The sequence below is a fragment of the Aythya ferina genome (assembly GCF_964211825.1).
Source record: "Aythya ferina genome assembly, chromosome: 2".
NCBI lineage: Eukaryota > Metazoa > Chordata > Aves > Anseriformes > Anatidae > Aythya > Aythya ferina.
In genome coordinates this window covers 19,051,019-19,077,828 of record NC_140297.1, presented here as the reverse complement: position 1 = coordinate 19,077,828, position 26,810 = coordinate 19,051,019, and the positions used below count along the sequence as shown (strand labels likewise).

At 40.7% G+C, this 26,810-nt stretch overlaps 2 protein-coding genes and 1 long non-coding RNA gene across 3 annotated transcripts in view; 2 read left to right on the top strand and 1 right to left on the bottom strand.

Moving 5' to 3' along the window:
- The window catches only part of LOC311431663 (uncharacterized protein C10orf67, mitochondrial), a gene marked incomplete at both ends in the record, with an annotated part of 38,113 nt that extends 30,651 nt beyond the window's left edge, over positions 1-7,462 (bottom strand). Inside the window, 4 exons of the mRNA XM_084509442.1 lie at positions 1,717-1,866; positions 4,753-4,827; positions 5,793-5,936; positions 7,292-7,462. Coding sequence (XP_084365568.1) covers positions 1,717-1,866; positions 4,753-4,827; positions 5,793-5,936; positions 7,292-7,462 — 540 coding nt within the window. The remainder of the gene's footprint in view (positions 1-1,716; positions 1,867-4,752; positions 4,828-5,792; positions 5,937-7,291) is intronic.
- A 340-nt stretch (positions 7,463-7,802) lies between these two features.
- On the top strand, positions 7,803-17,029 carry LOC311431631. The gene is made up of 2 exons (XR_014689552.1): positions 7,803-9,021; positions 15,097-17,029. It is a non-coding gene; the product is annotated as an uncharacterized lncRNA (long non-coding RNA).
- A 3,576-nt stretch (positions 17,030-20,605) lies between these two features.
- Positions 20,606-23,189, top strand: OTUD1 (OTU deubiquitinase 1). Its single transcript, XM_084507310.1, has one exon. It carries the CDS (start codon positions 20,725-20,727, stop codon positions 21,988-21,990), a length of 1,266 nt encoding a protein of 421 aa, XP_084363436.1. The 5' UTR covers positions 20,606-20,724; the 3' UTR covers positions 21,991-23,189.
- The last annotated feature ends 3,621 nt before the right edge of the window (positions 23,190-26,810 follow it).

Here is a 26,810-nt window from a genome sequence, read left to right as displayed (position 1 = left end):
GCAGAACAATCTGATGATGCACCGAGGAATTCAGCATTGCAGGCACTAAAAATCTCCAAATACCTGAACTTGTGCCACTAAAAGCTGCAAGACAGCTTGAATTTTCCTGCTAAACTATTTGAATGATCAAAAATGTAACATTCAATTTCCAGTGGACGTTACAGACATTTCTTTACACTCTGCTTTCCAATCCAGTTAGGTGCACTAAAAGTACTCTCACCAAATCAGACCTTTTAAAAGATAGTGAAGACCCTGTACCCCTTAAATTCCACAGCCTACTGTGATAATGACAACGCTGGTTCACATCCAGCCTCCTCCTCTTCTGGAGAATCTGAATCATAAGGAATGCAATGACACCTTCCTATATGCACATGGGAGACTTGATTGCAGTCCTTGTTACAGAGAACATTTAAGTACACATATTTTCTTAAAGTAAGGCGGACTTATTGGGGCCAAATTAAGCAATGGAGAAATAAGCTGTTTCACTGTTGACTGTTGTGGCTAACAAACCATTACAAGATGTAATTACTATCACTTCCTTCTGTACACGAGAACTACTGACCTGGCTTAAATATCAATTTCTAGAAAAGGTTGAATTGTTATGAATTCCAGTTGGAGAGAGATACCTCATTTCTTTACAGGGTACATCTGCAACCCCATCTTTTTCCTTTACAGGTCATACTGTCTATCTTAGATGGCTGGCAGAAGAAGTAGATGGCATTTTCAGATCTTAATGATGTATAGTAGCTGAGATGAAAAGGTAATCTAGTGTCAGGCTTTGCTAGAACCTCTTTAAAGCCTGAGCTTTTCATCAGTCTAAGCCATATGTGAAGTTCTGGAAAGGTATTATAGATTTCTCACATTTCAGTGAACTGCAGACAAGTATACTTAATTTGTGTAGGACATGTTTATGTTACAGTGGGGATAAGGAGATGATGTATGGACTTATGTGGCTGAATTATGTTTACCATTTGAAGGCTACAGACTGAATATTTACGGCAGTTCTTATAGCCTTTGTATCTAGCTATTTATGTCTGCATTTGTGGGGGAAAAAGAATCATAATTGAAAAGGGCTTTTCATATCTATTAATGGTAGTACCCAAGTAATTGTCATACTTATATTGCAGGAGTTAAGAAAAATTAAACATGAGAGATTTTAATCCTCATTTGGATACTTGAAATACCAGTTTAAATGATTAACAACACAATTCTGAAGAAAATAAAATGATTTATTTCAGAAGTTATTTAGAGACAGAAGGAACAAAGAGAAACATGAAAAGAAGTAATGTAAGTAAATTCTGTAAGAAGCAGTAGGACACAGATGGACTTTTTGTAACTGAAATGTTCATGTATGGAACAAAAATTGCATTGAAAACAATATTTTATTAAAGATTTATAATTTTTAAAATGTTTTTGTTAAGTATTTATAGATGAATTTTGCATATATATATTTTTAATTAAAAACTAGACCAAAAGAGGCAGTACAACTACAAACCCTTGTTCAGACTATCACTGATAAATTATGTGAAATTAATAGAGTACTGTAGATTATTTTAGTCAAAGTACTTACCTTTAGCAAGGGTAATGTGCTAGTATTTTCCCATCGTAGTGTTTTCTATAAAAATAATGAGACTAGAAGTATACTTTGTAGAAGGTGTTTAAAGATTTCCACATTCAGACAATGAGATTATGATCTTTTTTAGAAAAAGAACATACCATTTTAGCCCTTCCTTTTTCTTGACATTCCTGCAGTTTTCTTTCCAGATTTTTAATTATGGACTCCTTCTCACGCAGTTTGTTACGTAAAAGCCTCAAAAGCTTTCCTGGTGAACATTCTGTGTCTTCTATATTTATGTTGTAATACTTCTATTACAAGAAGAGATTCTTGAATGACAGTCTTGCATAAACCACACAGACTTTTTTTTTTAACTCTATAGATTATTATTATTATTCGTAATTTAAATAAATCATGGGACATATTTTACATTCCAGAGTTCTGTTACGGTATTGAAAATAAAATTTTACTGTATCTGACATTTCAAATATATAAGCAAGAAATACATTATATCTAATACACAATCTATAATACCATAGAAAAATACAAAGACAAATTGGGAAAAAAAAGAGCATATCTAATATATTTAAAAACAAACAAACAAACAAAACCTCATATAATAAAATATGCAGAAAGTAGAGCATACGTACAGTGTGGCAAGATCATAAATGGTTTGGTTTGGAAGGGACCTTAAAGCTCATCTAGTTCCAGTCCCTTGCCATGGGCAGGGACACCTCCCACCAGACCAGGTTGCCCAAAGCCACATCCAGCCTGGCCTTGAACACCTCCAGGGATGGGGCATCCACAGTTTCTCTGGGCAGCCTGGGCCAGGGCCTCACCACACTCACAGTAACAAATTTACCATTACCCCTCGTCCCATCACTATACTCCCTGACACAGAGTCCCTCCCCAGCTTTTCTGTAGGCCCCTTGGAGGTACTGAAAGGCTGCTGTAAGGTCTCCCAGGAGCTCCAGGCTGAACATCCCCAGTTCCCTTAGCCTGTCTTCATCGGAGAAGTGCTCCAGCCCCTTGGTCATCTTCATAGCCTTCCTCTGGACCCACTCTAATAGCTCCACATCCTTCTTGTAGGCCCCAGGGCTGAATGCAGGGCTCCAAGTGGGGTCTCACAAGAGCAGAGCAGAGGGGCAGAATCCCCTCCCTCGCCCTGCTGGCCACGCTGCTTTCGATGCAGCCCAGGATCCGGCTGGCTTTCCGGGCTGCGAGCACACATTGCCAGCTTGTGTCAAGCTTCTTGTCGACCAACACCCCCAAGTCCTTCTCCACAGGGCTGCTCTCAAACTGTTCTCTGCCCAGCCTGTATTTATGTTTGGGATTACCCCAGCCCAGGTGCAGGACCTTACACTTGGCCTTGTTGAACACCACAAGGTTCACACAGGCCCACCTCTCAGGGCCGCCCAGGTCCCTGTGGATGCCATCCCTTCCCTCCTGCATGTCGACTGCACCACACAGCTTGGTGTCATCCACAAACTTGCTGAGGGTGCAATTAAGTGAAGATAAACTATTAAAATGTTAACTTCTGAATTACTGGCATTTATTTTTGCTTCTTCTTGATTGCACTAGTACAGTTCTTAAATTGCATTAAAGCATTAAAAAATGAGCATCTACAATGGATGATTTACTTCCTATGTAGTCAAAAAATAAAAATAAGATTTTCAAAGAAAAAATGTGCAGCCTCCCACTATACAGAAATGTGTATCCATGGTGGTATAGGGCCAACAACTGGCCATTACGAAACACTAAGCTTAGAAGTGTGTGTGAGCTCTTCCCTCATGAGTACCTAGACACCTACTTTAAGTCTTTTTCCAAGGTCAGGTGATTAAATATTTTTTAACTTTCTTAAAATATTAATATGAGCAGCAATAGCTACCTCTAGTGCAATACCTTAAGAACTGTAGCACTTACTGAGGAATTGAAAGAATCGGGGTTCGATTCTTTCCGCAGATACAGTGGAGTCAAAATCAGTTCTTTCTCAGAGCACTCTACTTTCTGAGCTTGCATGCCTAGCATGGGGTAAATCTTTACCTGGTTGCTAAACCTGGTCTGAAAGTATCCAAGAATAATGCAAGATTTTCCAAAAGGAAAGAAAACCAAAGGGAACGTCACCCTGAAATTCAATTCCCTGCTGCTACTACACACTCCATGGAATGCAAAAGCTTTGTTTGTTTGTTTGCTTGTTTGTTTGTTTGTTTGTTTTAACCATGGAGTGATTACATGAACTGGAATTGGGAAAGAGAACTTTTCACACACAAAATAAAGCTTCCCTTATTCCAGATGGTCTGTGTAGCAGTTACTTGATCACATGTAGACATGCACATTTTAGCTTTCACACTTTGCTTTTTTAATAGAAGAAGAAAGACAAAATTTAAGTTCCATACTTTTTAAGTTGGATCATTATTACTGTTCCCATTACACTCAAACCTGTTAATAAAAAAGTTTGTGGCATAGTCCCTAGAGGGCAGTAGAAAGTCACTTTGAGTGCACATGATCAGTCATCATCATCTCTATCTGGCAGCCTCAGTGTTCAATTATCAAATTTATCAAGACATTTTCAATGTTTGTTGAATGGAATTTTATGTCATCACTATGGTTCTGCTTCTGAAGAGACCCAGTTATAGACTGTCTACATTTATAGTAACATAATTACAAAAGCAGAATTTGTGAATTCAAACAAGTTTACCTTCCCACTGGCCAGTAGTTCCAGGATATCCCTTCATTTGCTCTGGCTTTAGTATCCTCATGCAAAAATAAGCACTGACTGCCTATATGGGTCTAATCCTTTTTTTTTTTTTTTTTTTTTTTTTTTTTTTTTTTTTGCTTAATATTTTGTGGTCATTTATTTTTCACTTGTCAAGAAAAGCAAAGTTGTGTAATTTTTGCTTTCTTCCACTGATGCCTACTAATATACTCCCTATGTATGAGGTAGTAACACTGTTACTTATCCAAAACTATATTCAAGAATGTTGAACTGCCCATTTTAATACTAGAGGGGGGAAAAACAGTACTTGTAAAAACAACATTTTGTGCTCATTATATTCTTTCTACTTAATATAGTTTACATGCTTAGCCTTCATGGAAAATTTAAACATATCCTTCTCCATATTTAAGGAGTGTACTGACTTATGACACATTACTACTCCAATCAGCAGTCTACTACCACGTTAATGGTTAAAACCCACCTCAATATTTCCTCTGAGAATAGCCAATGCATCACATAACTGTTGTTGGTAGCTCTGACGAATTTGCATTTCTTTCTGCAATTTGATGAGCAATAATAGGAGGCAAACAATCACTAAATAATCAAACAAAACCCAAACAAACAAAAAACCAAAAAACAAAATAATAATAATAATAAAAAAAACAAGAACTTGAACTGTGCCTTCTTTTTCTTTTAAGAAAATTAAATACTATTAAAACTCTTGAATTTGAAAGAAAAAATACTAAGCTTATGTCCCTTTTCTATCATTTTTTTCCCCTGACACATTCTTCAATTCCTTTTCAGCTTTTGGCTAATTAATCAAACTGTATTTCTTCCTCTATAAAAGGTAGGTTCCCAACTGCTTTAAATACAAGCACTTATGAAATAAGGGTTGTTTCAGATGTTTAAAATGGGAATTCATACCTTTACTCTTTTTTTAACTTTTGCTTTTTTATGTTCATATCAGAAGCTTAAAAATGAGGTTGAATCTTTGCTCATACTTCTCCCTTGTAGTGAGTGCAACCTAGTTGCAACATGATTGACTACCAGCATTAATACTGCCATGGACTTTGATCCATGAGACCCTGAAGATCTCATGGAAGGTCCTAAAGATCACTGAATATATACTTTCAAAGAAATGTATGGGAACAGAACAGTAAATAATGGATGCACACAAAGTGTGCTACATTTCTTGCCTGTTACAATATTATTATGAAGAATTTTACTAGAAATAACTACACTAGAATTTAAGACATTTTCATAGCTATCATTGTTAGTATGCAGAGAGTACAACATAATCCATGTTTTGTTAATTGCAAATTTGCAAAAGACACCTTACACAGTCATTTTTTTTTTTAAATCTATGCTAGAATTTGACTTTATTTTCTTATTTTCAATACTTCTGTGAATTGCTTTTTATTAAGTAAAATATGATATTAAGCCACACAAGGAGGCTATATGAATGAGAACTGACATATATTGAAAGTTAACATAGAAGTGACCAAGAATTTTTTTCTTTACCCGTTTATGAAAAGACTCAATGTCTGTCAGTCTATCCTTTATATATTTACAGAGATTTGAAGCCTGCTCTTCAATTTTTTTTTCATATTGTGCTTGAATGGTGCTTTTGTAGATGAACAAATCTTGCTGGAGGGACTGAGCGAGCTAAAAATCAAAATTCTGCTATTATTTATTTTTATATACAAAGTAAGATAAACAAATAAAAGTTTAACCATTCCATTACTGTGTTCAAGACTATCATCATTCACAGGTGGCATCATTCATTCACCTAAACACAAGTATCTAATGCATTTCTATGCCCTGTTATATGTAAAGATATTTAGTTTTCTCAAAATAAAGCATTTTAGGAATACAAAAATCTGCCAAATGGTAACTACTCAGATTTTGCAGAACAGATCCATACACGTGTATCAATACAGACATCAAAATGAAAACCTAGAAGTGTTCAAAACCTGTTCATAAAATTTAAGTTAGTACTCTGCAAAGTATTTTACAGGAACAGCACAAAAATATCTGCATTTTTGCAAAAAGTGACAGAGGAAGTGTTGTAGGAAATGCACTCTGTTTTTCACTGACTTAGATGAGCAAAACAGAAATCTTCCAGGGAAATGAAGTAGAAAGCGATATTGCTTCTACAAATAGTACCAAAAGCACTGAATTTTAATTCTTGTGTATATTTACGCACCATTTGAAAATTGGAATGTGTTTTTTTTTTTTTTTTTTTTTCTAGGAAATTAACATTTTGCACACACAATTATTTTATATCCTGAACCACCTTCTTTTGCAATTTCTAACACAGTTAAAGGACAGACAGAAATGTCTCATTTTGATGGAATGGATCTCCCTCCACAGGTCTCCAGAGGCACCAGTCTTCCTTCACAAATTGTTAAAGCATTTATGTTAAGCAGGCTGCAATGTTTCTCATTATGGACTGCGTTCTTCCTCCAAAATCTAAGCATTAAATTTCAGTGAGACACTGTTTAGGTTACATATATACAATATACATATACAATAGCAGATATACAATACATATATACAACAGCAGATAATACCACTTGGACCTTCCTTCTAACTTACTCTGTATATGATTCGTGCAAAGCGGAAGCACTGGAGTATTTTATTAAATCTCCTTAAATGTATGTTTTAGGTCACCTTATAGGTGGGTATTTATTATTATATATAGGTGGGTCACCTTGTAGGTAGGTATCAATGGAATGGATAGGCCCACATTCAATTCCAGATTTATAGCCCCTATCAAACAAGATTAAGTCTTCAAAATTTATCATTTTCAGCATTAAACAATGGTAATCCCTACATAATCTTCTCTGATGCAACAGTGTGCTATTCTATTTTGAAAACAAAAATTTATGTAATTCGTCTGAAATAGGTATATGAAGACAGAAAAAAAGTCAAAACAGATTGCTTAAATATTACACAAAATAGAGATGACTGACAAAAGTATGTATACCACGAGAAAAACTAATACTTTCCTAATTTACCTTGATTAAAGCTTGCGTAGCAGTTGCTAGCTCATTTAATTCTGGTATGTCTTTGATATCTGTTTGCGTTGCATGATCTCTGCTGGCATATCCTATTTTTAAATCATCTGAAATGCAAGACCTGCAAAAACAGACAGATTTGGAAAACAAAACAAACCAAAACAAAACCATACTTTAAATAGTATAGTAGTTGCTTTAATAAAGTTAATCGATCTATTAATAATGGATATTCAGAGATAAAGTGCCTATAATTTATTTTTTCATTTCATTTGTATGGCTTTTGTAAGATAAAGTGTAACAAACACATTAGTAGCTTCTTTCTGTATTTTTGTTTCATGAAGACAAATGTTTTCAATGAAATACTGAATAACAACTAAAATTCAAGCAATACTACCATTATAAAAGAAAATGCTAAAGAAGTGTTTGCATTCTAAGAGAAAATAGATATTTTTCAGTGTTCTTTAGAAAAATGCATCAGACCAAAAAGTGGACTGTAGACTTATTTAGGAGCTTGATCTTCTATTTCACTGAAAAAAAAATATTATTTGTGTATTACTAATTTTATCAAAATGACACTTAATGCCATTACATTCTGAATAAAACATTAGATCATTGGATTGTTAAATATTTAGGATTTTTGGCGCTGTCAGAATTCTGTTATAAATGGATAGCGTCAGACATTTCTTGCCCAGGTCTACCTAATTTGTAAGTGAACAAAACTGGACAAATTGACTCAAAATTTTAATGGCGCTCAGTCAGAGGTGTTCCAAAGACCCCTTTTTCTGTGAACGTTCAGGCACATTCCCAGTATTATTACTGTCGAATCTGAGCGGCTGTGATGCTGTATCAATCCCCAAATCTCAGCGTTTTAAGATGGGATGCGTGAAACTTCTCACCGATTGGAGATTACACTGTGAGAAGCACAACCAAAAGGAAAGAATGACTGTGGACTACATTCACTTTAACTCTGCGTGCAGGGAGGCTCCTTTCAATCTAAGCACAAGGAGATTCCCCACGACCGGCCTCACCGGTGCTGGGGCTGGGGGTGGTGCTGGGGCCGGGGCAGGCGGCAGGGCAGCGCCAGCAGCTCCAGCGTCGCCGGGGCGAGGTAGCGGGCCCATGGCTGCGGGCAGGCGGCGGCCGCCCCCGCCTCACGGCCGCTCATGGCCGGGCTTGGCTGGGCCGGGCCGGGGCCGCCGCGCCGCACCCATGGCAACCAGCGCCCGCCCCGGCAGGCGGAGCGGAGCGGGGACGCTTCCGTTCGGGAAGGGGAAGCGGCTGCTGTCACAGGGGGCCCGCGGCCCCCCCGGGGCGGGTGGGGTGCGTTTCGTCTGCTCGCGGCCCCCTCTGCCTTCCAGGTAATCTGTGCGTGGTTAGGAGCAGCTGGCTGTCCGTGGGAGCTGCTGGATTGAAATGTAAATGGTTAGGCCCTCTTGGGTTTGCACTGAGCGGGACCTGAGGAGAGCTGGTGCACTGTGCCTAAATTCCTGGCAGGTAAAGAAAATCCCCCCCCTAGCCATCATGGCATGTTGCAGAGAAATTCTTTAATTGTTTTAGGTGATTATCGGGAACCCAAGCACCACCTTGATCATCCTGGATGTGGAGTTATGCGCTGGAAGTGGAAGAAGGCCAAATTTCTTTCTGGTTATGACTGCAAGCTAGAAAAGGGTGATGTCAAACACTTATCAGCTACTCATAACAACTTATTTGCTTTCAGTGTAATAACAAAGGTAGGTTTTGATTTTTTTTTTTTTTTTTTTTTTTTTTAATGTTTGAGATACCTGTATGATGACCAGAAGCTACTCAGAATGTTCTTGTAATTCTCCCTGGATAGAAGTCCATCAGAGAGTATGGGCTAGCTGGAAAAAAATACTTAGTTATTAGTCTGTGTTTCAATGCACTGATCTGCAGTGCTCTGAAATCAGTAATTAGCATTTGCACTAAAAATCACTTCAGTTTTGTCTGAACTCAAGTTGCACATAGAGAGAAAGCACCTGTTTAAGAACAAATCACATCAATACAGCCCAATCCTATAAACAGAGAAGCAAAATAATGGCTTATCTAACAACTTGTAGGGCTTTTTAAATGGGATGAATTCTAATCTTTCTAGGATTATCACCTATGTCTGTTCAATGTGATATATAATATTTATGGAACAGAAGTTATTACAAACTATGTTTACATAATAAATCATCATTTATGATATTTGGAGTTGTTAGCATGGCTAAAATCTTGCCAATTGCTGTGAAGGTGTAAAGGATTTGTATGGCTTATAGAAAAAGTGTGCCTTCAATTTTGAGAATTATAACAATTTTATTAATTGTGCCTCTTTTTTGCAATCTCTGGGCACCATTTCACTTTGTCCGCAGAAGAAATATGGAAAGAGATAGAAACTAATGTGAAATTTAAATTGCTAGGTTTTTTCTCTTTCTTGAGTTGAAGCTGAAAAAGATGTAAGCAACAATCTTTTTATATCAGAGAAATGTAATTGGTAAGAAACAAGCAGATGTCATCACTACTTAAACAAATGTTACTAAAGTTAATATAAATAGGGTGATATCATTATGAAGTCATGTGCTGAGTAATATGTGCTTGTAACTCAGGTGTTCTCAGACATTTTCTCTCAGTTTAGCAAAAATGATAAAGGCAATTGAGTGAAAAGCAAAGATTGTTACTTGGCTTACAAATACCATTTGTAAAACTTGCCTTACTTTTAGGATGCCTTCCAGCAATAATAGTGTATAGAGGAGTTCATTTTGTTTGGGGAAGAAGTGTAATTTTCCATTGGAAACAGAAATGTTTTATTAACATAGGCTGTAGCGTGATACATGGAAAAACTGCCCCCAAATTACATCTGTGTTCCACTGATATACAGGAATCAGATTAAAGGTTAAGAAAACTGTTTTTCATAATCCCATATATTGCTTGGATACATGTGAGAGGAACAGTGCGGTACTGACCTAATAATTCACATTTATTTATAAACAGAAAAATTGACACTTTGCTTATGACGTGTTTTATCTTGTCATAGTTGTTTTCTTACTTTTGATTACAGCCTGGTCTTACTATTGTAACTACTACGTTTATGTTAAGTAGCTTGATGCTTCACACCTTAATTACTGCAGTCATTACCTTGTTTATTTAGAAACATTGTTGCTGTCTAGTCTATACAAGGTCAGCTACTGAATCTTCTGAGATAATAATCAAAAGTTATTTATTTATTGTCTTTGTTCATCAAATTCCCTGAAAAGGATTTTATGTTATTTTAACCTAGTTAGGAGCTGTTGAAAATGGATTTGGAACGGTGCTGGTGCCAAATCTTAAATAATAGCACTTATGACATAATAAAATATTGGCTTTAATTTTACAAAATGAGGTTGGTTGTCTCTCCAGGACAGCTGCTCTTTCACTAGTGGGTTGGGTTTTCTCTTTCCTGTGGTTCCACAAGTGGGAGATGAGGCTTCTGCATCAGCACCACCCCTCACCATGGCTTCTTGCTCAGCTTAGATGAAGTCGTCTTCTAGGGAACTGATGTTTACAGTTGAACATAACATCTTTTTTAAAACTAGATGCTCTTTTATTACTTAACTAAAACACAGTATTTGGTGTCCGTTATGTCAGAATAGAACAAGAAAGCTTTTGTATATATGTAATATGCCCGTTTGTCTCTTTAGCTTGGAAACGTCCGGATTCAATAACACAAGGGAATTGGCAAAACACAATAAAGCTCCTGTCCCATTCAGCTACCTCAGATTTTGCTTCAGAGTCTAATTGTGATCATTTTACACATCCTGCCTCCTTTGACTGACAGTCATCAAGAGTCAAGGGTCAGATTGTCTTAGTCCTATATTTCAGAGAAACAGAGTAGGTTGCAACACAAGTATGACAACTCAAACAATGCATGTATTTCGTATTTTTTTTCCTGATTATCGGAGGCATTTTTGACCCAAGAGAAATACAGTAAGTCTGTTTTATTCTCACTGTCTGTGTTGGAACAAGTGAACAGGTCTTTAGGTATATAGTTTGTTTTGAAGGCCATTAAAGCAGCAGCAAACTTCAAACAAGATGTAAGACAGTTGCTCTTTGTTCAGACTAATGACATAAATCCCTCAAACAATTTGTAAAAAAAATAAAAAATAAAAGTGAAGTAGCACTTTCAGAAGATGGATGTATTTGCAGGAGGAGAGAATGACAGATCACAAACCCCTTGGGAAACAGAAATAAATGGAACGAAGTAGCGGGATGAGGTTTTACTGCACATACAGATTAAAGTCGTTACCAAGCTATTGCCATGCTGATATCATTAAACCAAAATGGTCCTTGCATTCACAGGCCATCCTGTTTTCAACATACTGCTACCAGTATTTTGTTACCAGGATCCTTCCATGAAATTATTTGCAATTATGTCATATCTGAAAGCCAAGGCTGTGAGTCAAGACTAAATTTATTCATTGCCAGGTTGTATCCATTTCAGTTTGGCCAGCACTGTCCTTTAACTTAATCAGCTCTTCTTGCTCCCTAGTATTTCATCTGTGAGGTATTTATAGACAGCCCTTTTCAATCTTCTTTAGATAACGTAAGCCAAGAATGTTTGGTCTCCTCTTGTTAGGGTGTCACCAGTGCTGTGGTCATTTTAATTCCCCCTTGCTTATGTTCCAGTCAAAATTTAACATCCTTAAGCAATGTTGACCAGAAATAGATATGATATTCCAAATGAGAAGGGATAACAATGAAGCTATTTCACTATTGCATACCATGTGTTGATTTTTCTTCTCTCCTGATGATATCCCACAGCTGATATTCTGCTAATAGCAGAAATACTTACTGTCACCAGGTGGATGATCTTCCATTTGCAGTGCTGAATTTCATCTATCCACATAGGCAACTCCATTCCCAGTCTCCAAATGTTTCCAGTATGATATTTCAAAAATCATTACAGTAACAATGTTGCTCAGCTCTACAGCCATTAGTGAAAGTCAATAGCACACCATGTGCCAGAGTAATTAATGAAAATATTAAACAAAGTCAGTCCCAGGACTAATCTTTAAAGAACTCCACTGGCAAGTTTCTTTCAGCATAATGATTCCTTTAAATTATCTGCAGCTTTCTCTCCTCTAATGAGTCCCACAGCCGCCTTGTAGTTCTTGTTCTAATACCCATTTTCATTGGTTTAATAATATTTCACACTGTGCAGTATCAGAAACTTTATTTAGATCCAGCAAGATTAGATACACTAAATTTCCTCTAGTAATTTTATACCAAATTCAGAGGGGCATGCACAAAGCCCTCCGTTCATCAGGAAGGCCCAGGTCTGATACAGTAAGTTAATTTTAGTTGGGATTCTCACACTGAATTACTAAATGAGTACGGTTTAAGTTTTATAAAATTGTACTTGCATAGAAATCACAATTAGAAAAATGTTTATATTTTCATGTATGGATAATACATGAGAATTAAAAATTAGGGACAAAATTAGGAAGGCCAAAGCTCATCTGGAGCTCAATCTGGCTACTGCCGTTAAAGATAACAAAAAACGTTTCTATAAATACATCAACACAAAAAGGAGGACTAAGGAGAATCTCCATCCTTTACTGGATGCGGGGGGAAACTTAGTTACAAGAGATGAGGAAAAGGCGGAGGTGCTCAATGCCTTCTTTGCCTCAGTCTTTAGCGGCAATACCGGATGTTCTCTGGATACCCAGTACCCTGAGCTGGTGGAAGGGGATGGGGAGCAGGATGTGGCCCTCATTATCCATGAAGAACTGGTTGGTGACCTACTACGGCACTTAGATGTGCACAAGTCGATGGGGCCAGATGGGATCCACCCAAGGGTACTGAGGGAACTGGCAGAGGAGCTGGCCAAGCCACTGTCCATCATTTATCAACAGTCCTGGCTATCGGGGGAGGTCCCAATCGACTGGCGGCTAGCAAATGTGACGCCCATCTACAAGAAGGGCCGGAGGGCAGACCCAGGAAACTACAGGCCTGTCAGTTTGACCTCAGTGCCAGGAAAGCTCATGGAGCAGATCCTCCTGAGAGTCATCATGCAGCACTTGAAGGGGAAGCAGGCGATCAGGCCCAGTCAGCATGGCTTTATGAAAGGCAGGTCATGCCTGACGAACCTGATCTCCTTCTATGACAGAGTGACGCGCTGGGTGGATGAGGGAAAGGCTGTGGATGTGGTCTACCTTGACTTCAGCAAGGCTTTTGACACCGTCTCCCACAGCATTCTCCTCAAGAAACTGGCTGCTCTTGGCTTGGACTGGCGCACGCTTCGTTGGGTTAGAAACTGGCTGGATAGCCGGGCCCAAAGAGTCGTGGTGAATGGAGCCAAGTCCAGTTGGAGGCCAGTCACTAGTGGCGTCCCCCAGGGCTCGGTGCTGGGGCCGGTCCTCTTTAATATCTTCATCGATGATCTGGACGAGGGCATCGAGTGCACCCTCAGTAAGTTCGCAGATGACACCAAGTTAGGTGCGTGTGTCGATCTGCTTGAGGGTAGGAAAGCTCTGCAGGAGGATCTGGATAGGTTGGACCGATGGGCTGAGGTCAACTGCATGAAGTTTAACAAGGCCAAGTGCCGGGTCCTGCACCTGGGGCGCAATAACCCCAAGCAGAGCTACAGGCTGGGAGAGGAATGGTTGGAGAGCTGCCAGGCAGAGAAGGACCTGGGAGTGATGGTGGACAGTCGGCTGAATATGAGCCAGCAGTGTGCTCAGGTGGCCAAGAAGGCCAACGGCATCCTGGCTTGTATTAGGAACAGCGTGACCAGCAGGGCTAGGGAGGTGATCGTCCCCCTGTACTCAGCTCTGGTGAGGCCGCACCTTGAGTACTGTGTTCAGTTTTGGGCCCCTCGCTACAAGAAGGACATCGAGGTGCTTGAGCGGGTGCAGAGAAGGGCGACGAAGCTGGTGAGGGGCCTGGAGAACAAGTCCTACGAGGAGCGGCTGAGGGAGCTGGGCTTGTTCAGCCTGGAGAAGAGGAGGCTCAGGGGTGACCTTATCGCTCTTTACAGATACCTTAAAGGAGGCTGTAGAGAGGTGGGGGTTGGCCTGTTCTCCCACGTGCCTGGTGACAGGACGAGGGGGAATGGGCTTAAGTTGAGCCAGGGGAGTTTTAGGTTAGATGTTAGGAAGAACTTCTTTACAGAAAGGGTTGTGAGGCATTGGAACAGGCTGCCCAGGGAAGTGGTGGAGTCACCATCCCTGGAAGTCTTCAAAAGACGCTTAGATGTACAGCTTAGGGATATGGTTTAGTGGAGGGCTGTTAGCGTTAGGTTGGAGGTTGGACTCGATGACCTTGAGGTCTCTTCCAACCTAGAAAATTCTGTGATTCTGTGATTCTGTAATTAACTTGTAATTAGTACTTTTGTATAACAATTGTAATGTTTCAAATGTACTTGAATAAGTACAGAAATTGACATTGCTGAAATCTAATTCTTAAACTTCTATAGATGATCACTCATAACTAGAAACACTACTTTGTTTTTCAGGATGACTAAATTGAGTTAAGATTCTATCTTGTTGGTAGTTACTGGTATAAATTGACTAATTGGAGTGTAGTTGTTCCCAGCTTCTTCCAGTGAAAAAGACATTGGACTTGGGCTCACTGTTACACTCTTTTCCATTACCTCTCGCTATATTGGAACTTTAAAATGTTGAATCAGAAAAATAAGTGTATTCTGCATTTAGCCATGAAAAACTAGGTTAAGAAAGGTTTGCCTGTTTACAAGGTAGGATGTTAATAAGGATTAATTGATGTCATCCCTCCTCTCTAATGGCTCTACCTGCCTTATTTTTTCTCATTAGACAGTGGAGTTAAGTAGCTGTGATCTGACCTTGCCGTAACAGTTAGCTCTACGCGATGTAGGTGGAAACAAAGCAGGTTTGTAATTGTGATGAGGTACGTTCTTTCCGTAAATTTCATCAGGGCTAGAACATTACTTGTTGAGCTGGTTATACCGTGCGTAACCACAGTCCTTTCCCACAGGATGGACCAAGCAGTGGAGTAACAAAGGTATTTTATGTAATTATATGTTATTCCATGACTCTGAAAACATTAACTATGTAGTGTGGTTTTCTGCTACAATCCTTGTCTGTGTGAAGTGATGGTACCTCCTTTGGCTGTTTCCTGGTGGAAAAAAAAGGTAAGGAAAGCTCTGCATTGCAGGGTTTTGGAGGACAGAGCAGATGAGACTGCCATTTGAATCAGTCTCCAAAGCCTTTCTGTTGCAAGGCCACCCATGGAAATGTTGGGTGCTTATTGCCTCATTGAAGCATGTTTTAGCTTCAGGAGTAGGCAGTACTGCAATTTCTTCCACAGTTATTTTTTTACATTTACTTTTTTTTTTTTTTTAAAATCAAGATTAATCTATTAATGATATTTCCTGTAATTGTACATGATGATTTCCTGCTTCTGTTATTTCTGTACTGCAAACTTCCTCTACTAGCTTCACGGTCTGTTCTTGTCAGAACTCTGTTCTGCTCTTGGTATGAACCAGAATATCCACTTGCCTCAACTCTAAATTTGCCATTGACCAACATGAAAGGAAAAAAAGTTATCTGATATAGGAAATCAAATAGTTAATAAAATATAGACATAGCAAACACTTCTATATCATTTGAGGTTTATTAAGATATAAGCCTTTCTAAATTCCATACACATTTTGAAGCTTGTTTACATCACATTATTACTTTTTCTTTTTTTCTCAGAGAAAATAGCATTGTTGATCCCTTTATTTTTCTGATAGCATCTTAAGGCTGTATTCACAATGACCACCACAAATGCCATCTACACTTCTGAGTAGAAATGAGAGACTTGACCTGCGTCATAGCTCACATTTAGAGGCTCGCTTATCAAGTGGGATATGACTATGAGACCCTGAGATATGAGTGAATGTCTAAATTTATCACCAACAGTCCTTTTTCCACAGTCTTGCCACATGATGTCACACTGTCGGTTACATCTCTAATGACTAGTGCACCCATACAATGAGTATGATTTTAACATGACAGTATAATAGAAGCTAAACAACAAATTGTGAGGCAACTCCCTAAGATACATCCCTTGTTTTATGCAGCATATTTATACTTCAAAAGTAAGTGTTGATATGCTTACTCTTCATTTTATGTTAGTGGTATGTTAAGGGTTGAAGGAAGTAGATACTATACAGAGTACAGGGCCATCATAAGGCAATCACAAAGAAGATGGCATCAAGAGAAGAAAAAAGAGACTGGGAATGGAAAGAGCAGAATTGGTTCTTGTGGCAGTGCTGTTAGTTCATGACGTCTTCACAAGTTCATTTAACTACATGCTGAATAACTTACCTGTAAGTTGGTAACTTTGTGAAAGGAATGATGTGATCACCTGCAGCAACAAAGGATAAAACTAATGATTTGGGATGTTCTTTCTAGTTCCAGCTCATATGTATTTCTTCCCTGTCTTGGAGGATCCTTGGTGTATATCCATAGTATGTATATATTTTTATATTATTTTTTAACTTTGTCCTTGATATACTACTTTAAATTATTAATAAAAAATAAACATCTCATTGTCCACTTATGTACAAAGAGCTATGAATTCATGAAATACTTCAGCCAGAAATATCTTTGGCTGAAGGACAGTTATGTTACCAAGAAGAAAAAAAAAAGGCTCTGGAAATGCTTATTCAGTGTCATTCAATACATCATTTAAGCTAACTTCTCTCCCCTTCTTCACTAATAAACGATCCTGCTGATGTAATTAATTTGTCTCTTCTGTGTCAATCATTTAAAGTAGTTCCACTCTCAGGAACTTCAGTTTTACGTCACTGAATGCCACCGTTTTTCCACAGCTGTTTTTATATTGTGGTCTGCCTTCTAAACAATCTGAACAATTCCTGGAATGTACAGCATAACCAGGGATAACGATTATGTCAGGAGAAACTTTAACCTCAAGAGATATTTACACTTTATTACTACAGAGATTGCTTTAAGATCTATTCTGTATTAGCAAGGGAATCAGAAAGCTGGGAACAGTAATTTATGGAAGACAGTCAAAGGTATCTCCATGTTGTGTTCTGCTTGCTTTACAAAGCCTTCTAGTGCCTGTGTGGCCACATTATGCAGGCAAAAGTGACAGAAGCTGAAAACGTCAGAATATGCTGGAAGCAGTCAATCTGTGCATCATGTTTTATCCAGGCCACTCTGAAAAGCAGAGTTTAATTTTTCCCCAACAGCTGTTGTACATCCAGCTCAGAGAAACAGCAAAAATGCATCTTCTGGTAGTAAAAGGTACCAAAGGCATAACCATGTGCCCTGTCCTTTTATTGTCCTTCCCTTGCATTGAAGAAGTTCAAATTCTTTGAAATTTAATTCTCACAGGGACTGTATTCATAGCACCTGATCATTCCTCTTTGTTGTCACCCTTTTCTTCAGCATGGGACCCTTGAGCAAAAATGGATTAAGAGGTAATTGTTAAAAACAGAAGTCAGATATTTAGAAAATGACCTTTCAGGTATGTGCTGACTTCTTGGTACCTCCTTCTATGAAAGCTGAGAACTAGCCATGAAAGGCTTGTGCTGCAGAGGCTCAATGGGATTTTTGTCGTTGTTTTCACGAGAGATTGGATTCCACCCGAGCCAAATGCATATGACTAATTCTAGGTGCTCAGTCATGGAAAATGTTGGCCACATTGCACTGTCAGTGTTTAATAACAGGTAAAAAGCATCAAGGTGAACTTCTCTTTCTATTTACTTTGCATGGGAGATAATTAGTATGTTGAAAGCAATATACTATTAACACTAATACAGCAGTATAAATGTTTGTTTTGTCACTAGTTACCTAGTAACAGATTTTGATTGTATTTTAACATTATTAGGAAGCTGACTACATGCATTTTAACTGAAAACAGGAATGGCATTATTTACACCTGTTTATAGATGAAAAGAGAATAAAAGAATGATGCATCTGATAACATTACAAAAACTGCTGGCATATTTAGCATCTGTTTCAGGGTGCTTCTTGGATTTTTGTTCAGCTATAAATAACCTTTTTGTCCAGAATATGCTGTAGAAGAGCATCAGAATTTTTGGCAGGAAGTAACCAAATGAGGTTTAACAAGAGCAAGTGTAGAGTCCTGCACCTGGGAAGGAACAACCACATGTATCAGTACAGGCGGGAGGATGACCTGCTGGAGAGGAGCTCTGCGGAGGAAGACCTGGGGGGCCTGGTGGATGACAGGTTGACCATGAGCCAGCAGTGTGCCCTGGTGGCCAAGAAGGCCAGTGGGATAAGTGTGGGAGACAGAGGGATTTGGCCAACCTCCTTTCACTGGTTTGTGGGGACAGGACAAGGGGCAATGGTCAAAAAATGGATCACAGGAAGTTCTGCACCAACATGCAAAAGGACTTCTTCATGGTGAGGGTGATGGAGCACTGGGACAGGCTGCCCAGGGAGGTTGTGGAGTCTCCTTCTCTGGAGATATTCAAGGCCCATCTGGATGCCTACCTGGGCAGCCTGCTCTAGGGAACCTGCTTTGGCAGGGGGGTTGGACATGATGATCTCTGGAGGTCCCTTCCAGCCCCTACAATTCGGTGATTCTGTGATCAGAATACTAACACGATGGAGATTTGGGCATACATAATGAATCTGGTTCTTTCCTCAAAGGAAGCACCACAAATGTTGTACCTCATTGTAACTAACAATCAGAATAAAACAGCTGCCCATCAGTTACTGTACCACTGTTCCAAATAACCTATGGTTTTGGACTGGTGGAACAGTCATTATTGGGAGTTTCTGTAACATCCTAGGAGACAGAAAACGGCAGTACTGCGTATTCAAACTGCAGCACTCATTTTTAACAGAAGTTATTCTCCTGCATCCATTTAGTGCTCTCTAACAGAAAGAGCTGCCTCTCTCTGTGCCTCCCCCCTCCCCCCAACTCATTTACCATACTATTTAAGACCTTAAACCCACCACCCTGAAGTCACCTCTGGCATTCACCTGTGGGCAGAACGATTCACTAAGCAAAAATGTAGACATACGTTTTTTAAAGTAAAAAATGTGGGCAGAAGAGCTGGTGAGCATTAAGTAATGTACATCTTTATTACAGTAACAACGCAAAAACCCCACAGTGAACAGCTATTGGCACGTTTAAAACCCTCTGGGAAGGGACAACTTCCAGTGATTTTACATTAGATCACCTCTGAATATATTAGAATTCATTTTAGCTTGGGAATATACCTTGTAAAATTTTGATTAAGAAGCAAAACTACGCAGGAATCTTTCTTTTGCTCCAGGCCTTCGTTTTAAGGAGGAAAGCACTTCAATTTACTACCACTTGGCTCGTTTGTTTCCTCTCAGAGCCATTTGTCATCCAGAAATACAGATTCACTGGCTGATCTCACATGCTATATTTAAGGCAGAGTGCTGAACATTCAGAAATACAGGAGTCACTCTGTAATTTCAGAGCAGCTGTAATACCTTATCGCCCCGTAAGCAGCTGCCAGAAGTGCTCCTGGCTGATGCCCATTGCCATTTGTCCAGAAGTGTCAGCTTGCTGGCTGGGGCAGGGAAATCAGGGATTTGATTCAGATCTGATACACCTCTTACACTTCAGAGGCAAGGATTTTGGGTACGTGTTGACTAAATTTTTAGGAAAAGGCTCCCCGTAGTGCATGGGATCGGATGCTGTGTTTTAGCCAAAACAAAAAGGGAAAGCAGATCTGAGGACTGTGCCCTTAAGCACCCCCAGTTTTTAGCATCGAGGATTTCAGCGTTTTTCACTCTGTGTGAAAGGTGAGGAGATCATAAAATATTTTCTGAATAAAAATGGAATGATGTGTGGTGTTGGGGGTATCACTGGACATGCGTTCAAACAACACCTAAGGCTCCAAGGAAGCAGTTATTTTTGACACTGTGGTCACGAGTGATTCTCTTAGTTAAGACTTTTTTATTATTATTTAATTAAAATAGGAACAAGGAAAATTCCCCGTGATCTTTTTAAGCCATGTTTTCAACATTTCCCCCTGTGCTATTCGCCCACCGCCCCCAACTTCGATATGGACGCCTTAAGGCAGCTGGGGGGGGGGCGTGGCCTCACGAAGCCCCGCCCCCCGCATTCCAACGTGCCCAGGCCCTGAGGTAAACACAGCGGCGGCCCCGCCCCCCCCGGGCCCGGCCTCCAGCAGATTCCAGAAGGGCCCGGGCCCGCCGCGCGCGTGCCCGCGGAGAGGGGCGGGGGGGGGCGGGAGCGCGCGGCGCTTGTGGCGCAGGCGGAATTGGGGGCGGCGGAGGCGGGGAGGGGCAGGGCCGGGCCGGGCCGGGCCGGGCTGTGAGGGGAGGGGAGGGCCGGGCGGGCAGGGGGTGATGCCCGCGTTTATTTTTACCCCCGCCGCTCCGCGCTCCCCGCCCCGGCTGCGGCGGCGCCGCCTATAAAGCGGCGGGGGGGCGGCGAGGATGCAGCTGTACAGCTCGGTCATCACCCACTACCCGCCGGGCGCCGCTCCCCCGGCCACCGCCACCGCCGTCTTCAAGGTCTCGCTGCCGCCGGGACCCCCCCCCTCGGCTGAGGCGCCCAAGAGCGGAGCCGCGGGGCCCGGCCCGGCCGCGGGGAGCCCGGCGAAGGACGGCTCCGGGATCGCCTCCGCAACCAGCACCACCAGCAGCAGCAGCGCCGGGAGCGGCAGCGCCATGCCCGCCTTCTCCTCCTGCCTGCAGGTGATGCCGGCGGCCAGCCCCGCCGGCCCGCACTACAGCTCCTGCGCCCACATCGCCGTGGCCGCCCGGCGCCGCCGCCCGCTGGAGCGGGTCGTGCCCGTACGGGGCGTGCAGCGGGGCGAGGCCCGCACGGAGCCGCCGCACGGCCCGGCCTGGCTGGAGGGAGTCCTGGAGGCCGTGCGGCAGCCCCCGGGGGAAGCAGAAGCCTCGGTCGCTGTCGCCACCGCCGCCGTCCCCAGGCCCGCCGAGGAGCCCAGCAACCGCAGCCTGCGCCTCAGCGAGCACCGCCAGGCGCTGCAGGCCGCCGCCGGCAGGCCCCGGAGCCGTGAGGGAGAGGAGAAGGAGGAGGAGGAGGAGGAGGAAGGCGGCCGTGTGGCCCCCTGCCCTCCCCGGGGGCTGTGCGGGCGAGCGGAGCGCAGCGAGAAGCTGGCGCTGTACCTGGCCGAGGTGGAGAAGCAGGACGGGTACCTGCGGCAGAAGGGCCGGTTCCGCTTCCACATCATCCCCGACGGCAACTGCCTGTACCGAGCCGTCTGCAAGGCGCTGTACGGCGACCAGCGGCTGCACGGCGAGCTCCGCGAGCAGACGGTGCACTACATCGCCGACCACCTGGACCACTTCAGCCCCATCATCGAGGGCGACGTGGGAGAGTTCCTCATCGCCGCCGCGCAGGACGGAGCCTGGGCCGGCTACCCGGAGCTGCTGGCCATGGGGCAGATGCTCAACGTGAACATCCACCTGACGACAGGCGGCCGGCCCGAGAGCCCCACCGTGTCCACCATGGTTCACTACCTGGGGCCCGAGGACCCGACGCGGCCCAGCATCTGGCTGAGCTGGCTCAGCAACGGGCACTACGATGCCGTGCTGGACCGCCTGTGCCCCAACCCGGAGTACGAGGCATGGTGCAGACAGACTCAGGTGCAGCGCAGGCGGGACGAGGAGCTGGCCAAGTCCATGGCAGTGTCCCTGTCCAAGATGTACATCGAGCAGAACGCCTGCTCGTGAGACCGCCCGGCCCGTGGGCTGACAGACTGGCGGAAGGTGCGCTGGCTGTGATGGTGATGCCTTAATCCTTAATGAAGCAGCAGCACCCCAGATTGTGAGAAGAGCCACAGGTTGTGGGGGATAAATCCAAACGTATTTGTAATATTCTGTTGTAAAAAGAACCTTAGCCTCGGATTATTTGCCAGCAGATTCTCCGTGTATGTGTTTTCCCTCCCCACTGTTTCTCTATTTTCTATAAGAATGTATTTTTTGCACAGTATTTTTAAACTGTTACCTCCATCTTCTACATCTCGTGTTAGTATCTGGCTTTGAGCTGTACAGCCAAAAACATTTGTAAACAGTTTTTGTAGATAAGGCTTATGATGTAACAGCTATTTTTTGCTGTGTGTTTTTTTTTTTTTTTTTTTTTTAAACCCATAAACCTTATATTTCTACCAAATGAAGTTAGTGTCAAACAACTCTCCCTAACTGGTGAAAGCTTTGTGGGTGTTTCTTGCAAAACAATAGTTTCTCTAGAAGTGCGGCAAAGTCTGAAAAGATTGCTTTTCAAAACAGTTGCTTTCTCTGCCTCCAGCACAGAACAGGTCCTTTGAGCCGGTTGGAATGCAGCTCACATGAACAGTACAGGGAGCAATTGACTCTTCTGTATTTAATTACTGTTTTGAGTAAACTGGCCTCTTGTTGCCTGGTTGGCTTACCCTCTGCTCCATTTATGTTATTTATCTGTAATAACAGAACATTAACTTGCAATAGAATGTTGTGACTAGATAATAGCCTCCCGCTTCGGCAATAATTGCCTTGGCTGCACCTCAGTGTTTGTGTCTGGTTTCTGGGGTTATGGTGTCTTTTGTACAAGCCCTGCTTCTTTTTTGGCACTTCTGTTGCACCAACAAATCATTATCTGATCACAACATTTTATTCATTTAACTTTATTTTCTAATCAAGAAATCAGGAGCGGTGTTCTGCATTTAAAAAGTATTTAAATTGAGATTTGTATGGTTTGCTGGGTCAAACATTTAAATGTTTCTGATCTGAATTCTGTTTCTTCTACTTTCTGATTAACTTGTTAGATATATTTATTAAGTAATGCAGTTTGTACTTTTTTATTTTGTAATATATTGTGATTTTGGAATTTATACTGTATTTGTATAATAGGAGTATTCTCAGCTAAAATGGAATGAATAAAGAATATAATTTTACTTGTGCTCTTTCTTGCACCCTTTGAATTCCTGGTGTGGTGAAAATCTGCAAGTTGATTCCCAAGGACTTTTATGTAGTTTCTCTGTCCTAGTTTCCCCAGTTAATAGGCAGGAGGCAGGGACATGATACTTGAGAAATATGAACAACTGATAATTCTGGTGCCTGTGAATGCATGAAAGAAATGCAAACATGCAATGATAGAATTCTGTTGTGAATGAAAGAGATCTTAGCATTTATCTTTGCCAATGAGAAACATTTTTGTACGTTATGTCTTAGAAGAGGGGTTCCCAAACGTGGTACCTGCAGTGGTGATAATGGTTGTGATGAGCCAGCTCCCTGGTGGGCCCATGCAGACTTGCACTTGGACCTCTGTGGTTGAGGAGCCTCTGCTCTGCAGCCAGTCCCAGACATTTTAGATTAGCCCCGTCACTATAGATACCTCTTAATGCTTTTCCTGTTACTAGGATGGAGGTAATAAAAGGAAATACAAATTTTTTCCTTCCTTTAGAATAGTGAAATGCCTTGCAAGCTGTTAAGCAGGACTGTGTGTGCGTGTGTATTTACAGCTATCTTTCCTCATCTCTAAAAATACTAGGTCATCCTTAAACAACAGGAGAGGACTGGCTTAAAATTAGGATTAAAGATGAACTAAGCAGCTGAAATGCTGCAGTCTTAATTTAGCACACGTGTTCTGATAATGAGCTGCAGGGCTGATCATGTGTATATTTGGTACTCTTATACATTGCAAAAAGGAAGTGTAATAAATTTGTATAATTTCCAAAAAATTGAAGTTTTACACGCAGAGTATATTCCCCCCTTCCCCCCTCCCAGCTTTTTTTTTTTTTTTTTTTTTTTAAATAAGTGCAATCATACTCTTCCTTTAAAGGCCTAATGATGGTGGGAAGAGCAGTCTTGCTAGCCCATTATTGCCTAACTTGACTGAATCTCTGGAAAGCTGAGTTATGGGGTGAGAACAAGGCAAAGGTGGGAACATGGGTGTGTTAATGTGAAACAGATAGCTGATGAGGAAGACAGCTGCTCAGGTGACCGAGCACAAAATTGTCACTAAGCACAAAAATGATACACAGCATCACTGTGTATCAAGGATGTGTTTGATGTCAAAAACATTGTTTCCAGACTTTAGGTTTTGGGGCTGGTTGGCCAAAGTTGTCAATATCCCAAACTTATTTAAAGAAACTCATTTTATTTTAGGTCTTTTAAAATTACCAGTTTCAGCTATATCATAAACCAAACAAACCTCAGAAACACTCATGGAGTAAGCTAAGCAAAGAAGGATTGGTATTGCCTGGTGTTCACTCTCTGAGAAAGAAAAAATCTCTTAAATGAGCAACAAAAAAGTAGCAGTAAAATGAACATCACAGAACTCTGGGATAAGTTCCCAGAGGGTTCCTTAGTAGTTCTGGTGCCATTGCATGGTTGAGTGGCGTACATATAACTTTGAGGAATTAAAAAATAAATAAATATTACTTGCTGAAATAATTTGCAGAGCTGTTAGGGATGTTTTGCTGAAGCATATAACAAGGTACTTTGTTTTGTGGCTCACCTTACATACTGTGTCAACTTTAAATGGAAACATGGCATGGTAGGTACTTAAGGCATGTGGAAAGTGAAATTTTCTTTCTAACACCGGTGTTTAAACTTCAGCTGAGACACTGAGTTCAGCTGCAAGCTAGTGGCAGCTTGCCTGAGCAGTAGTATTGCACAGTGGCAGGGATCCTACCTTGGACAAACATGTATTTGAACCTATTTGAAATTACTTTACAAGCAAAAGCACAAGTCGATCCCTTACTGATGCCTGTTACTGATTGCAGTAACTAAGGAAGAACAAATGTTGCCCTTGCTCATAATTTCAGTACCAGATTATTTTAACCTTGGGTAATCACTTGTATAGCCCAGCTAATCCTTAGACCTGTCTGGGGACTTTGGTCAACAGACTCATTATGGGCAATAAGTGAGAAGGAGAGCTTCGAGTATTTAGTTCTGTGGTTGTTTAAGGGGGGTAGAAAATGGTTTAATTCTCAACTGAGCAAACGTGAATTGGAGTCTGCTCCAGTAGGCTCCACATCAACATAAAATTTTGTGATGCCATCTTCTCCTGTATCCTCTAATAGAATTGGGAGCTAGATGACACGTCGAATACTTCATGACAGGTGCTTCTTAGGTTGCAAGGCCATGTCATTTTGTCTATTAATGTGCAATGAGTATACTATAATCCTATATATATATACTATATATTATATATACTATGTATATATACTATATATTATATATATAATTATATATACTATAATTGGTTTCTATGTAAAATGAACACATTCCAAAATGGAAGTGGAGAAGTGCGAGTGGAAAAGGAAAAAAATGTTCAAGTGTCATTGTTCTCCATCTCAGTCAATGGTTTTCTTCTTGGAAAGTTCAGCGGATGATTGTTTGTGCTTAGTGACTCAGTAGGATGTATAAATTTGCCTAATGCCAGCTACTGGGCTTAGATCTTCTGTTGTACTTTACTAGTACACCACACGTGTAAAAGATAAATCTGTTACATTCATGTCAGTTGTTAATAAAGGTGTATTCCAGTACCCCTTATATATATACCATCTGCATCCAAATGTTTCTTCTGTCTGCTTTTGCTCTTACTATGCTGGAATTGGTTGATAGGATTCTCGAGGATAAAAATTTAATTTTTGTTTTGTGGTGTGCCAGAGTGCACATCTGAATCTGACCAGAAAATTACCATAGGTATCCAGTAATAGGGACAAGTATCTGGCATTCATTTTTGATTAAGATATTAAGATATTAATTTTGCTTGTATTTTTCAATCATAGTTAACAATTTATTGATATGATTAATAAGCATAGGTAATTATAATACAAACCAAAACAACCTCAGCTTTGATGTTAAAAGATTCTCCCATTTTTTAATGGTATGGTTATATGAGAGTATGCAGCATGCAGAAAGGCTTTGAGTAATAGTTTGAAAGAACATCAGCTCTGTCAGACGCAATTCTGTAGTCATGATGACTTCTTAAAAGAAGCAGAAAAGTTTTAATTTTGACCTTTTTAGTAATATACAGGCTGCTTTATAACGTATATATGCATTTTAGTTTAAAAAAAGTGGCTTTTGTATTTAATGTTCAGTTTTATTTTATATTCTCTTTTTTGAAACAAGTTTATAGTATTAATGCCATAAAAAAGCAGTAGGATATTGTCCTTGATGTATATTAATAATAATATACTTAAATATCTTTTCCAGATTTAGGATTTAAATTCTTTATATATATATATATATATATATATATATATACAAGGAAACCCATTCGTGATGCTCAGACTGTAAATTTACAGAATTAAAACACTGGCATATTCCAGGTTTCAGGCTGCACGAGTGGTTATTATCCTGCCTCCTCATGTATTTATCCTCACTGCTGAACAAGATGAGGCTTCTCTGGAGAAAAAGTTTGTGTGCAATCGTAGTAGCATGATGCATGCACACAAGTAGAGCTCATTTAAAAATTGGCATTTCCTCTGTTTTTAGTGCCTATTTTTAAACCACTATGCTTTCAATGAGGAATTTATTTCCTATAGTTTATAATGGGAGTTGTA

Bases quoted from the DNA above. Each gene is read 5' to 3' on its own strand.
- OTUD1 (XM_084507310.1), top strand. From the start codon at position 20,725: ATGCAGCTGTACAGCTCGGTCATCACCCACTACCCGCCGGGCGCCGCT.